At 49.5% G+C, this 15,750-nt stretch overlaps 1 protein-coding gene across 2 annotated transcripts in view; it reads right to left on the reverse strand.

Annotated features, from left to right (window-relative positions):
• Positions 1 to 7,968: 7,968 nt before the first annotated feature.
• The window catches only part of LOC8037222 (steroid hormone receptor ERR1), a 113,041-nt gene continuing 105,259 nt past the window's right edge, over positions 7,969 to 15,750 (reverse strand). For both annotated transcript variants that reach the window (XM_029991551.4, XM_029991550.4), the window contains one exon: positions 7,969 to 15,643. In XM_029991551.4, the coding sequence (XP_029847411.3) occupies positions 15,321 to 15,643 (323 nt within the window). In that variant the 3' untranslated portion in view covers positions 7,969 to 15,320. The remainder of the gene's footprint in view (positions 15,644 to 15,750) is intronic.

Below are 15,750 nucleotides of genomic sequence, written 5' to 3' on the forward strand. Positions count from 1 at the left end.
TCCACCAATGTTCCAACCTCCTTTCCGTTACCTCAACCCTTTTATGATCCACCCTTCCATCTTCTCCACCGAAATCCAAAAACCCATCTATGTCTGTTCTCTCCTCAGGGAGGGCAGGTTGTATCTTCGAATTTTTTTCCTATAAGTCTTCGTTCTTAGTGCCCCAGTTTTGGCCTCAAACAGCTCCCCCGAGAATTATCAAACAAATTGTTTCTTTCCTTATTTTTTTGTTTTTGTAGCCGATTTCTTTCCCACATTTCTCTCTGCATCCTTAACTCTGTTTTCTACAAACTATTGTTTCACTGCCCGCCTGTAAAAATTTGTTTCCGAGCTTTCGAGTCCGCTCATCTGCTCCATATCAGTTAGCCTTTGCTCAAACTTTACTTGTTGCCTCTCATATGCTCTCAAAGGATGCCCAATTCCCATACCCCCCTGTACCAGGGGCGGATGCAGGAATTTCCTAATCGGGGGGGGGGGGGGGGTGTCAGGTATTGGTCAGCGTACCGTATGTTCAGGAACCCCCTCCCCCTCTCCTTCGTTTTACGCCCTAAATTTTACATGCAGAAATCAAGAGGGGGGTCAGGACATCCGGACCCCCTCCCTCTAAATCCACCCCTGCCCTGTACCCTTCATTTGGTGTGCTACCATGTGCCCCTAAAGCTAACCTGCCTACACTCCTTTGCCTTACCCATGGGCAGATCCAGAGGATCCCCCAAAGAAAAGCCAGGATTAAAAAATGAAAGCCGTTTACAAGTCCCTGTAATGCCGAATTAGAGCGCAGCTCTTGAGGAGGAGGAGGGGGGGTACTGGGGGGAGGGTATGCCCCTCCTCCTCCACTCCTCCCTCCCCTCTTCCCCTTTCGTCCGCTTCCTCCCTCCTCCTCCTCAAAATCTAACCTCCTCCCCTCGCGTTGAATCATGGGATGTTTCCCATAATGCAACGCGTGACGTGAGGTCACGTGAAGCCTGTGTGGTCATGTGACTCGGGAGGTCACATGACCCTCGTGAGGTCACGTGACCCTTGTGACATCACAAGTCCTGCACGTTGCATTATGGGACATTTCCCATAATGCACTGCGCGGTTACGCCGCTCACGCCGGAAAGAAGCACCTAAAAGCAGCGCTATTAAAAAAAAAGGGGGGGAGGGGGGTGAAGAGAGGGAACACTCGCTGCACACCTCATTGCGTGTTGGATCTACATTTATATAATAGTAGAGAGAGCAGTCGTTCCTCCCCAGCAACACAAAGTGTCGCGATTCAAGGCACAATGACCTCTCCCGCTTTGAAGCAATATGGTACAACGGAATCTTGAATTAACTATGTGCCCACCTTGCACAACCTAAGACCATGGTTTAGGTTTTTCGGTACATCCCTATGAATAGGGTTCCGCATTTTCGGTTTTTATTTTTTCGAAATTTGGCGTACTTTTTTCGGTGTTTATTTTAAGATTCAATTTTCGGTGTATATTTATGCCCACAAAAGTTTAGTTTCTTTCTTTTTTTTTTTTTTTCGGTGAATATGAAAGAAACACTATCGGCCACCGCATCAGATGATCCTTGTAACTCTGATATTTGTGATCCCTCAAGGAATAATGCCACATTGACATTAACAAAAAACAAAAAAAACAGTAAAAAAAAAAAACATTGACACTTTATTTGGCAAATGTAAGCAACTGTAAAAAAAATGAAAGCCATTTACAACTCTCTATAACGCCGAATTAGAGCTCAGCTCTTGAGGAGGAGGAGGAGGAGGAAGGTATGGAGAGGGGCTATGTCCCTCCTCCCCCCCGCTTGCCCCCATTTAGATGAAAATTTCCCCGCTAAATCAAGCGGGGTAAATTTTTCGCTAGATTTAGTGGGGAAGTTTTCCACTAGATTTAGCGGGGAAATTTTCCGCTGAATTTAGCGGGGAAATTTACCCATCATGCACTGTGCGGTTATGCTGACGGCGACGCCACTCAAGCCGGAAACGGGTGCCTAAGAGCTGCGCTCTAATAAAAAGAAAAAAAACCACAGAAGTACAAACAAGTGTAATAGAAAAACTGGATGGTTTATTTGGGAACAGTTATTAAAACGTATATTGGTACAAACTTTGAAACTTGGGTGCGAGCCGGATGCCCATCCGACCGCCTCGATGGTCTCGATAAACGCAATATGGCGGATACTCAAGAAAAAGGCGTGATGTCCATTACGCTAATGCTGACACTAACACAAGTTAGTGCCTAACAAACATGGAACTTCACCTTCTGTACATCAGGATTATGTGATCTTACACATATGTACTTTCCCAGGTTCTCCTCGTTGATCCACGCTCATTCTTTCCTTTTATGACCCTGGGCCTTGAGAATGCCCTTTCAACATTAACATTGGACACCGACACGCTGAGGAGACGAAGCGCTGCTTGATCCAAAATAGGCCAATCAACCAAATCTGACTACCAAGAGACACGGTGCGACGTTTTGAAGCACCACATATTTCGTGTACTCACTAAACTCTGGTTGCAGATCTTGCATGAAGCAAAAAACCTTATACTAGCCGGGCCCACACCTAAACTTTTGTTTTTTAGGACCAGGGACTTGACAGACTCAGCCCGATCCCAGAAAGGACACAGCTGTCCCATGAAGGACAACCCAAGACCTCTTTTGTTGCATGTTGAACCTTGGAAGAGGTCATTTATGAAGAGGTCACACAATGTCCAACCTTGCAATGCCCCATCTCCCCTCCCCCTCCCCACCCTCCCCCGCCCATCTCAACACGACCCTAAAAACTGAATATTTTCAGTTAAAACAGAATTTTAGAGAATAGATTCGGCATACTTTTATCGGTTTCTCTCATCACGTGTGCGGCGAACGCATTGCTATGAAGAAACCGCCACCGCGCCTGCGCGCCGATGGCCTTGGCTGTAGAGTTCCGGGTAGCGGAGGGGGAAACACGGTCTACTAAAACTCGCTATTATGTACTATTATTAAACCGAAAACTCCGAACCCCACCTATAAACCACGAAAATTACCCCCCTCCCCTAGTCGGCTATATCAAAATCCCCCCTCCTGTCCTTGAATAAGAAAAAGCAACCTTTGTGGGAAGAAAATCTTCATCTACACTTTTATTTTGGCACAAAACACTGCCTCCATTGAACTGTCCGCGAGGCTGGTTTTTGCTCTGGATCCCCACATCTCGTTTCTTTTTCTTGTTGGTACGGGGATGTTTTTCGATTATTCAGGTCACGCAAATGTTCCACGGCGGTTGGGGAATCACATGCCACATTTTCTTCAACATAATCTCCGACAAACCGTTTTTTTTTGTCCAACACCAAAAGCTGTCACCGAGGAACACTGCGGGAAAAAGTAAACCTTAAAAAAGCATCCACGAATTCTAAAAGAAATAACCCTGAAAACACGAAACCCTACCTACCAAGACAGCGCTCTGGAGGTCGATTAGGCTGTGAACAAATCGGAGTTTATCAGGACTTGCGTTGAAGAATAAAGGGCATAGGATTCCCTTATCCCAAATAGAACATTGCGCATGAATCCCATGCCGACAAGAGAAAGAAAGGCGATAAGGAATCCGAAGGAAGCAGCAGCCTTGCGGACAGTTCCATGTGGGCAGTGTATAAAGCTGCAATACAGGTTTTCTTGGGTTTCCGATGTTTAAGGGCAGCTCAAACTCAAGATTTTTTTTTTTTTTTTTTATAAAACCAGTTTGGAGGTTAATTTTGGGGTTTTTCAGTACTTATCATGTGCGACAGACCCTCTGTTCACCGGTGCCGAGTTAAATTAGACATATCTTTCGGATCCTCCTAATAAATTCTAGATTTTCAGATTGCCACAGGAAATTTGTGCGTCGGCTATTATGTGACGAAACATTTGCCAAGAAGCACTACACCAGAATGCGTGGTACAATAAGGCCTACGAAATAAGTTGGAATATTTTATCAAATTATATGTCCAGAGTAGACTTTTAGCCAGACTTAATTGTCCTCCTTGTCCCCACCCTCCAGGCTAAAAATAATGTCTATACTCAACCAGCTCCGCCTGCACCCTCGGTTTAACTAAATAACTTAAGGGCAATATAAAAAGGCTTACCATTTTCATATCAAACCCCCACCCTTAAGCAAACTGTTTTACAGAAACCAGCCTAGCCGGCTCCAATCACAGGGCCATTGCGACAGAAACCTCTATGAACTTCCCAAAATCGGGCATTCATAGCAAACAAACATTTTGTTGAGCTCGATCTCAAGCACCTCAACTCGCTTTTCCACCTCACTCCATGGAGAATGATGTTCCAGGAAGACAACACCTAAGATGCCTAGTCTCTGGATAGATATTATGCGTGCCATAGAGACCGAGTGCATCCCAGCAGTCCGTCATAGGAACAAAAGTTGTGCACCCTGGATCACGAAAGAAATCTTGCACCTAGCCCGCCAAAAACCTTGGCTGTTCACCAGGGCCAAGAACAGCAGATGTGCCGTACGCTCAGCGCTGCCCACGCTGCATGAAGAGACCTGAAGAAGGTCATCTGGAAATCTCGCCAGAACTACGCCTTCAGTGGCAGAACGCACTTTCAAGGATCCAAAAGCGTTTTTGGCATATGTAAGAAAACACAAAAGGAGCACAAATGCATTAGACACACTTTGCCCTCAAAGATACTGAGGCTGCAGAACTTTTGAGCAGGCATTTTGCTAGTCTGGACACCACCCCTACCAGATCAACAGCTCCCACTTTACCCAGACTCGAATACCCCAGCTGATTAAGTCCAACCCACTCTGATCACAATCTCTATCAGCACATCCGACGAGCAGGAAGCCCTAACTTGGAGGAAACCATCGCAGTCGCCAGGTCCAGACGGCATCCACCTTGTTCTTCTGAAAGCGAGCCAGCAAGTTCATCTCACCTATACTGGCACGTCTATCCCAGCAAAGTCTGGACACTGGAAAGGTCCCAAGCACGTGGGAAATGGTGTATATTACGCCTGTGTACAAGGGAAATGAAGGTCCAGCTCACAAGCTGGAATCATATCGGCCCGTCTCTACCTAATCGGTGGTGTCATCAACCAGGCGATACAGAAGCACCTTGACAGCCATTCCTTGCTCTCACCAGCACAGCATGGCTTTCGTCCTGGTAGGAGTTGCGAAACCTCACAGTAATACACAGGATCAGCGACAGTCTCAACAGCGCAGTGTCACGCAAACTCGTACAGCTGGACTCTACAAAGGCCTTCGACAAAGCTGACCACACCCTTTTATGGAAGAAACTTGGGCGTGCCGGTTTTCAGGATTGACTTCTACTTTGGCTATCAGCCTTCATCTCCAGCAGATGTGTATACCACAATGGCACCCCCTCATAACCTCAATCTGTCATATCTGGAATCTCAAACAGTGTTGTTGGCCCTACACTTTCTCTTTGTTTATCAACGGCCTCATTCCCCATATAAACTCAACTACTGCGCTATATGCCGATGACCTCACACTCGTTAAACCGATCAAGTCAACCGAAGATTACGATGACCTTCAGCAGGACCTTGTCGGGGTACACATATGGGCCACCGTAAACAAATTACCCCTCAGTGCTTCTAAATCTAAACCAGTGTACTTCAGAAGCCAGACAAAGGCGCTATGCCCAGTTCCCTCTCGAGGATCAACGACCAAGTTATCAACTGCAGCGACATCAAGATACTCGCAGTAACCCTGGACACCCGGTTAGCCTTCTCAAATCATGTTCACTCTATTGCAGCGCATTCCCGCCGTTTGCTGGGGTTCATACAAGGCCTAAGACCCATTGTGACGGTGAAACTCGACACCGTCCTTGTTCTGCCCATCTTGGAATACTGATCGGTCCGACACCCTCGATCCACGTCAGCACAAGAAACTCTGGAGCGGATCCAGCGGGAAGCCGCATACAAGGTCTACGCCTAGAGTTCCCCGACCCCTAGTCTCTAACCATGAGACATTTCGACAAGCCAGCTATTTAGATTTTCAGGATGGACAAGCCTCGCTACCAGGAGAGACATGGCAACCCTGAGACTTTTAGAAACTATCATTGGGCCAGGAATAGCCCAATATGACTACGTGAGCACAGTCCCACGCAGGAACCTCTGTACCGGTCAACTGGAGCCACTGCTCGCAAGAACCGAGCGCCACGCAGGCTCGTGCCTTGTCCGCGCTGTACAACTATGGCATTCAATGCCAACAAGAATTGTTAGCATGCCCATTAGTAACAGACCGGAAATAGTGGAACTTTTGTCGCGAGGCTGGAGTACACCTACAGTCAGGCGAATAACCCTGCCCAATCTCTCTTGGTGCATCACTGCTCTGCCCTTCATTGTACCTCAGTGCACGTTTTAACATAATTACCTTCTCCAGACAGGCGTCACAGGCATTATTGTACGGGCTACATGCTTTTCTGCGGTGCCTGCACTCAGGAGCACAAATAAATACCAATATAAATGCTACGTTGCACCATACATCGTAGCATGAATGATGCAACGATACAATGGTTAGGATGTATGGACGTGTACATTCAATTCATCGCATGGATGATTAAATCGACAGATCCCCAAGGAATGGGGAGCGGCTTGCACACCTGGCAATGTTACTAACACAAACAGTTCATCTACAATAGTCCGGGCAAAATAATTCCTAGAACACCCCAAACTTTTATCACATTGTTTTGCTGCAAACTGTACGATAGGTAACCGATAAAGCACGCATGCAGTCTATATTCTCCGTAAGTATTTCATGATTCCTAGTTTTTCAGGCACATAGAAGAATGCTACCGAAAAACGAGAGATTTGTCTCTCCGCGAGGATGTCGGAACCACAGATATCCAGTAGTCAAATGGAAGGAATCGTCCGCGAAATGATTTGAAACAGCCAGGGTGTACCGATATATATATTTATATATATATATATATTTTTTTTTATTCGCTTCCAACAGCTATGTTTCATTTCCCCCTTGGACAGCAGCATCAACAACCAGAAACCCATTCTTTGAAAGGGGGAAAAGAAACCAAAAAAAAACAACGATGCAGTGACTTTTTTGCAGACAATATCGTGGGCCAACGAGGTGGTGTCACGCTATTTACATTTGTGGTGACAGGCACTGAAACGACGAAAAACGGAACAGGGTACAATGACCCACCCCGCAACACTCTTTCCAAGCAGGGGGGGGGGTGGCACGGCCAACTGGTGGCAGCGCGTCCAAAGAGCGGGCCGCTGGCAGTGCACTGCAAGACTCGTTTGGGAAGTGCATACCTACGTTTCCTTCTTTCGAAAGCTCGGCTCTGGGTTCAAAGTAAATGCCGCGTACGGCGAAGGTGTAAACAAAATGCGGGTGAGCAGAAATAAGCTGCCCAGTGGTGTCCCCGTGCGTTTTCGAGGCCGGGTCACGCGTGCACCCCAGCACCGATTTAGTGCTGCATCGGCACCACTGTTGGGGCCCTGCATTGCGTCGTGTGTGTGAACCAGGAAGGGTCAGCGCCAATACAGCACCGATGCAGCAGAAAGTCCGCACTGTGGCTATGGTGCCGAGTTAGCACCTTGTTGTACGAGTGAGCGGGCCTTTATGAAAAGCCAGACATTTGAATCCATCGAAGCTAGTGGTGCTTGGCAGGCACACCAGTCACTGCTCGGTTGCCTGAACCACTTGACCCCAGTCGAGCGTGGACAAGCTCCCTCCTTCCAGGCAAGCCACCTTGCAACTCTGCGTTCCATTTACGCTCGACAGTAATCGTGGTCGTACTTGCGGTGCTCCCATTGGCCGTCTTTGCGCCGGACGGGGCTGAGATCACAAATGCAAAAGCGGGCCAAGCTGGCCCAGTCAAACATATTGCTATACAAATAGACCTAATGTGAGAAAGTCGCGCTAAAGATTTTGTCGACTTGGGACCATTTTGCGGAAACGAGGCATCCGGTCGGTCTCAGAAAGATTCGACAACTTCCGGTGCACGGAGAGGCGTCGTCACACGACCGACCGGTGGACTTGCACGCACAACTCGGAAATGCTCCGAGACTTTGCTTTATTTTCTTAGGCTGAATAGACTTATAAAAATATTCAGTTATCTCCAATTCCTAACCAAAACGGAGGAATGGGAAGCTAATACAGGAGATCACAGAGCAGCCCAACTCGAGCAAGGTTCGGTTCAATAGTAAAAGCAACGAGTGAAAAAAACATGCTCAGTTTCAGCGGACTAAGGAAGAAATTCCTCTTCTGGATCGAGTGATCGCCAGAACCACTCAGTCTCCCGTATTCTTTGGTCAAGCATTTGTCGCACACTCTTCCGACGGTCGGTGCACACAAAATTCCCCGACGTTACCCCGCTTGAGAACGCTGCCCCTGGACAACCCTTTGTAAGCCTCACCTTGCGTGCATGGCAGTGGAATCGGACCGTTCTTGCCAGAAGAGGAAAACTGCACTATTTTCACCCCAATCTCCTTAATTCCCAAGCTAGGATTAACGAGCCGTTTCAATAAAGAAAATCAGTCGTTGGTTTCCAGCAGTCGATACACAGGGCACAGCAACATTAAGTTGCCCCAAAAGGTGTCTTACATAAGAAAAGGGAATTTGAGGGATTGCATTCTATGTGTAAGAAAGTTACAGGGTGACATACTCGTAAAAGAAGCACGATTTCAGCCAACCACACATCACAATTGAGCTAACACCAGTCCAAAAATTGTTTCGCTAAAAAACCAGCCGAGGAACCGAGGAACACATCACAATTCTTTGAATTGAGAGCATTAGCAAGCTTGAGGCTACTCATCAGTCATTCAATACCAGCACTAAAAGCGTTTCTTGTACAAAGCACAAACCATGATAACAGACAAAGCTGCTTTCCCCCAAAGCTTCCAAACAAATATCCATACTCTAAAAAATTCACTATTTTTCTACTCATCTCGCAGGATTTGTAAGATTCGACACAATCTGGAAAAAAATTGCCTAAATGTGCTGGATTGAACTCTGAATTCTGAGCACCATTGGCAATCCAAGAATTTTCGAAAAGCCATTTTCTATGGGAGGGTTTTTCAAACGTCTCAGGGACCCAAAGGGAACCCAGATTCTCCTTGCGGCCGTTAGGCCATGAATCAAGTGTCTGAGAATCCACAGATTCTACAAGGAGTTGGATCGAAGCTATACAATTCTTGATTTGTGCCAATTGCCTGCAGTTCACGGTCGAATCTGCCGCTCAGCCAGCTCTCGACGGGCGAGACGCTGGGAGGGACGCTGCACTCTTGTAACGGCCTGGCTAGGAGGACACGTACGTCACAAATGCACTTTTCCCGAAACAAACAAATAAAGGTGTCGCAAGAGAAGCCACGTTGCAAACCTCCCATTGGCTGGAAGCGGGGCCGCGTGCACCGCATGCATCTCCTCTGCGTCTTGGGCCTCCACGCGACACAGAGAGAAGCGGGGATGGCTTGCACGTTGCATCCGCGGCTCGGTGTAAATTGCGTCCCGCAGCATTGATGTTCTATTACTTTTTTTATTTTTCGGGCTGCATTTCATGACACACGTACCAAACGTCTTCTTTTGGCAGTGCAGTGTTCCCTTAGAACCTGAGAGAGAGCGTGCGTGCGTGCACGGTCGTCGTTACTGAGAAATCGGTACCAAAGGAAGGGAAGTCCCCGCGGTACGAGAGCTGCCGCAACGAGGATAACGACGGCATCCAAATGGACGCCTTCATAGACTCTGGAAAATGTGCATCCCCAGCATTTGTACTCGACGGTCGACAATATTGCTTCAGAGTGCTTCGGTGCTTCCGCATGCACTGGGGGGCAGCGCCTCCAAAAACCGAAACTGCCGAGTCGACAGAAATGACGACAGTGGATGCAGTTCCGACGAAAGAGTGCCGCCCTTTTGTAGTGGTGGTTGGGAAAGTATGCCTTCTCGACCCACATAGAGACAACGACAAAGGAGGCCCTATTTCTGCCGCCAAAAGATCCGCTACCAAACGCAGCGCCACGAGCAATCAAAGCTAATGTTGCGAGCAAGAATAACGTTTTGCAGCGACTCAATTTAATGCGAGGTGCGTGCATGCAGCTCAGAAGATGCGTGCCAACTAAATGTTTTCGGATGCTACGTGCATATGCCAGACCCTCTCAATAGATCATCCACTGACATCTCAAATTTTCTGCACAATATGCGCTCTAGTACGGGTCTCACTTTTTACGCAAAATAATCCATCTATTTACTTTCACGAGGAGCACGCAACGAGCCAGTCCTAGTCTACGGAGGTATAATGCGGGAAACGACGGATGATGCTCCAGCTTCCAAACAAAGGTTTCTCAATGCGGTAAATGCCAAGCTCGTAGCCCAAGTGAAACTTCGCAAATTGTGTCCTTTGCAGAATTGTTTCCAAATGCCCGTTCACGTGGCGGCTTTTCCGACTAGGACGGCAGGTATACAGATAGTGCTTGTCCTGTATACTTCTTGTCCTTCTCTTTTTTGCGCTGTTTTATATGTTTAACTAAGACGAGTAGCTTCGTGCGCGATGTATGAGGAAAGGATGCTTCAGCGACTGTAACCGAAAATGATGTAGCGAAAACCAACTGCGCGAATGGGCCATAGGATCCCAAACGGTCGTCTCCCCGCACGCGCCGCTCGGCAACTTCCTGTTGCAACTCCCGGTGCCCGAAGTTCTCGGCAGGCGACAGAAAAAGGGCCTCTCAGGGCGGGGAAGCGTTTGCGCAACTGGGGCAGAGGCGTCGCGACGAAGCACTCTGCCCGTCTTGCGAAATGCCCCGCGCAGTCGAGGTCGGAACGGCTAAAGCCGCAGCCAAGCGCACGTACAGCTGGAACGCGACCCCAAACTTCTTTAAGTCGCTCATTTCCTAACCCCGGCGCGGCACTGCAAAAACAGAATCCGGCCGTTCGCAGCTTCGCCAACGGCGGGAGCCTTTTCCGGGTGCCCCGCCGAGAATGCAAACACCTACCTTACTTGCGCGGTCGACCGATGCCGCTGCCAATGCCCCTGGAAACAAATACTACAGCCTAAACGTCGCACTTTCCAACACCCGTTTATGACGGGGCCCCGGCAAACGACTCGTCCGAGTCGCCGCTCCACGAGGGGCTCCAATGTCCCCCACACTAGCCAAAGAAAAGCCTGCTACGCGCGAGATTTAAGTAGGCTGCGGGTCTCCTAGGACCGGGTTCCTCGAAGTCAGGCGCCCCTAACTACACGTGTTTCTAGTCTGGACACAATCGAAGCCTCAACCCGCCCCCCCTTCCCCGCGTCTGCAGTGAGCCTCCTGAACCAGACGCGAGGCCGTCGGGGGGGATCTCGCTCAAAGCGGTCGAGGGCTCCCCCGTGTCCGACAGCTCGAGAGCCCGACCGGCGGACGGCGTCGAGTCTCGGAATGCGTAAGAAGAGGCGCCCGACGGCAAACAACGAAAGCAAACTAGGTCGGAGAAGAACCGTAACAAAACCTAACCCTACCACTTACCCGACTACGCGACCAGGACTTAGAATTACACCGGCGATGACTATGCGAGGTGATGGACTTTGAGGGAAGCGAATGCCGGCTGCCGTGTTACCTAACTTTTCCTAAGCTACCACCTAACAATAATAAAACAAAAAAAAACGATGCCTCGAAAAAAAACAAAAAAACCTAATGTTAACAATGTCTTACGCCCGGTTCCGACCACAGTGGAACCCTACAGGATGCTGCCGACGCGGTGCTTCGTAGTCTGTCCGCATTGGGCACTGCGGAAGTGTCGTTTGACGAGAGCACGCGTCAAATCCATTGCCACGGGACGTTCCTTCTTCCGTCGAGCACCTCGGGAAGTACGCTCCGAGCGGGTTGCCACTCACTCGCAGCGCCACTCAACAAACAAGCACCATCCGGCAGTAACAAAAAATATGTGGCGTAACGAATGACGCGCACATTAGAACAAGGAGGCGATGCGAGCACAAACACCCACGCACACACAAACACGCACTCGAGGGAGCCGGCGGCGGCGACCCCGCACAGAGTGGTCGCATTGCAGTCGTCCTCACAAGGTCCACCGCGGACTCAAGGTAGGAGCAGCCGGATCCAAGTTCGACGAAAGTCTTCGAAATGCCCGTCGTTCTCGTAGACCGTCGATCGGATTCCTGACGTCGTGCCTGTGCGAAGCGGCAGTTGCAGCACCGTCCGCTTCCTGGCGGGCGCACCGGCCGTGGCCGAAGCGGCGAGACGGCCGCACGGGTTCACGGACGCAAGCGACGTTGCCACTCCCTGAGAAGTCGGGTGGCACCAAGGTCACACCGGCGTCGTCGAGGTGCCGCCCGGACCGAGTCGAAAACGGCAGGGGCTACCTGCGGAGACGTCCACTCCGCCTACGTCTTACGAAGTGCCACCGAGCCAAAATCGCCCGAGTGTGCCGTAACGGCTGGACGATTCCGAGCTCCACGACCGATGTCTCGACCAGGAGCTGGTTTGGGAGCTTTTGCCCAACCGGATCCGGGCCGGCCTCCGCATTATTGCCGTTTGGCCTTTAGGTGTTTCAATGGAACGCCTTTTGCGTATAAATAAATCCGGACCCCAGTAAAAGAGCGAAATTTGTCGAAATAGTATTTTTGGCGACCCAAAAAGGACGTACGTTGACCGACAAGCATTAATTTTGGAAAGTATTCCTAGTCGTCCACCATTGCGTACCTTTCTTTTCTCGCGCAAAAATAATAACCAACAAATCTTTCCCGCAGCAAAAGTGTGTTACCACACATTATTCGAGTGCGGTTTTCTCATTTGGGGGCATCTTCACAGCTTGCGTGCGAGTATTTTTGGCCCAAATTTTGTTCCGTCGGTCAAATTCGGCATGCATATGCTTTAGGTTCCATAGAAAAACTATCGAGGTTTGGTTACGATGCAAGTACTAAGAGCTATAAAAATTTAAATCTGTAATATCTGTCAGCCCGGTCAAATTCGGCACGCATATGCTTTAGGTTCCATAGAAAAACTATCGAGGTTTGGTTACGATGCAAGTACTAAGAGCTATAAAAATTTAAATCTGTAATATCTGTCAGCCCTTGGGAAATGGTATTTTCTGTGATTTGTAGCGAAGTGAAATCGGCCGATTTTACCGCCCCTCTTTTTAATTTAATGCTAATGCAACGCCCAGTGGTGGAACTGCCGAGTGTTGACTTGGAGCAGCTCTTGTAGCAGGAAAAAATGGGGTTTGGAGCAAAGATTCCCACTTTTGGAACAAACAATACTGAGCTTTCATATAAAAAATTTTATACAATCTTTCTGAAAGTTAGCCTGTGAAAAAAGTGCAGTTCTAGGAGTGTTGGGAGACTATTTAAAGTGTCTGACCTACGGGGGACCTGGCCGCTAGGGATTTATTTAACGAACAATCATACGGTGATAATTTTGCAGATTAGGTAACCTATTAGGGAGTACCGATGGCGTCTTCGGTCGGTGTTTGCACTGCACTGCTCTCGCTCATATTCCACCGGCTACTGTTTGTAGAGCAGCTACTCTAACCCTCGATGTGAGCGCCATTCGCAGAAAAACCAATACTTTTCATTCAGCATGTGCAAACAATGGATTTGGGTATGAAGCAAACTGAAAGTGAAGAGCGTTTTTGGCCGAACATCTTTTAATCGAATCTTGAATAGTTGCTGCGATCTATACTTACAGACTGTGGCCTCAGAAAGTTAATACCTACATTAGGATGGCAAGTGAACGACAGATTTACCTACGAAAGAGCCTAGCCTTACCTAATTGAGGGTCTTTACGAATATTCTTGGTATACGCAAATAGTTTCTTCGACTCTGAATTAAAAAAAAAAAAAAAAATCACGCACAAATAATGAACACAGGTTCTTAGAACATTGCTGCCTAACATATACTTGGGCATAATAGCCACAGTTAAATTTTGAAGATTTTACTGCAGTGTAAATATCAACAATCACAATGCTTCTAATACAGGGGTTCTCGAACTTTTAGCCCTCACAGAACCCCAGGAAGCCTCAAAAACTGCTGCGAAGCACCGCAACCCCCCCCCCCCCCCCCCCCTATTTGCTGACCGAGAAGCAACAGATGCACAATTGCAGGCAATTTTGCTTGTGTTGCTTCCCATATGTCCCCACCATATCAATCGCAATGTCAGTACAAAGTGAAATGAAGGCGCTTTGCATGGTCCTGCCGAGCAGTTTGCGGCAGGGGGGGGGGGGAGGGGAGGGGGGTTGCGATTTGGGTGTTTGTGGAACCCATGAGACCAGCTTGTGGAACCCCTGTGTTCCCCGGAACCCAGTTTGAGAACCCCTGTTCTAATACATTAGGCACACGTGTGCACCAGGCCACTTGGAAGATGCGGTGTCAGCTACGCGGGTATTGCTTCTCCACAGTGCACCGGTGCTCGAGGAGAAGCGCACTCCAGGGGGCTAACCTGCCGCAATCAACGCTTCGAAAAGTACAAATTTCGCGGTTAATTTTTAACAGAATATCTAACAGTGTATTGTTTGAACTACCATAAGGAAATTCTAGTATTCGCATGACCCTACTCTTCGTACATAGTTCTCAGGCACCTGAAAAAACAACAACTGCACTTTGTTCATTTTCAGTAACATCGTCAACAATGCTACGTACCAGACACTTTGTTTCGTTTTTGAGAACAGTTCTTTTTTGGCGCATACACGGTGCAAACTGCACGCAAATAAAGCCTTTGCATCAGCCTGTAGCAGGTTGTTTGCCCCGGCACTATTTGGCACAAATGGCGCGGCAGTTCCACCACTGGCTATGCCCCACGCGTGAGCAATAGCATGTTTTATTTGTTCACGCGCTTGGCATCCGAAACAAAAAAAGAAATCAAAACTAACATCAGATTTAGGAAAGGAGCACAATAAAGGGCGAAATCACGATGAGAGGGCATTTCCTAACGAAGAAGAGTGTCGATCACGAGCTTAGGCCAACGCCCGACCCGACACACAACTGGGGTTCCCAGCTAGGCAGCAGATGGGGCCTCTCGCGACATCCGGGAAGGCGGTCCCAGCAACGTGGGGGACGCCGAGTTTTTTGAAGCCTTTCGAGGGGGACAGGGACTGCCCGGGCGCCACAGTAATGCAGGGATACCACTCAAGACGAGGTTTAGGACCCTGTTCGCGGCCACAGCCAGAACGAATCTGCCGAAACGACGTAGAAACAGCCGTGGGACAGCGTCTGGGATCATTACGGCGGCAATGCGAGACAATCGTGTCGGAGACCGCGTCCAAGGTTGGACGAAAGAACCGGTCGCGGAGGAAGGGAACGGCAACCGAAACGGGAGACGACGTCGGGGGCAGCTTGGAGGACGGCACGGAGGGAAGGGTGCGGGCCGGCGGCCCCGACGACGCCGGGGACTCGGCAGCGGCCCTCACCGCACCAGCGCGTGCGACTCGAGCATCTCGACAAAGAGCTTGTTCATCGGCACCGTGCCGTCCCGGCGCACGGCGTTCCAGAAGCGGCGCACCACCGCGTCCAGCTGGCGCAGCAGGGGCAGGCAGAGCAGGAGCCGGCCACAGTGCTGCTGGGCGCCGGGCGTCGGGGCCGCGGTGGTGGACACCGGGGTGGAGGAGGGAGAGGAGGCCGACCCCGAGGAGCACGGGGGGCTGCGCTGGGCCGCCACGCAGTCGTGCAGCCCCTGCAGCACCGCCTCCCGCAGCTTGTGCACCGAGGCCCCGTCCTCCAGCTGGATGTCTGCAAGGACACCGCAACAACGAGTCTATCGCCACACGGGCTGCGCATGCGCAAACGGGGAGGAGGGCGCGGCGGTTGGCCGAGGCCGACCCAGAAGCCGAATGGCG

Source organism: Ixodes scapularis, unplaced genomic scaffold (assembly GCF_016920785.2).
Source record: "Ixodes scapularis isolate PalLabHiFi unplaced genomic scaffold, ASM1692078v2 PGA_scaffold4__175_contigs__length_147842914, whole genome shotgun sequence".
In the NCBI taxonomy this organism is placed as follows: Eukaryota; Metazoa; Arthropoda; class Arachnida; order Ixodida; family Ixodidae; genus Ixodes; species Ixodes scapularis.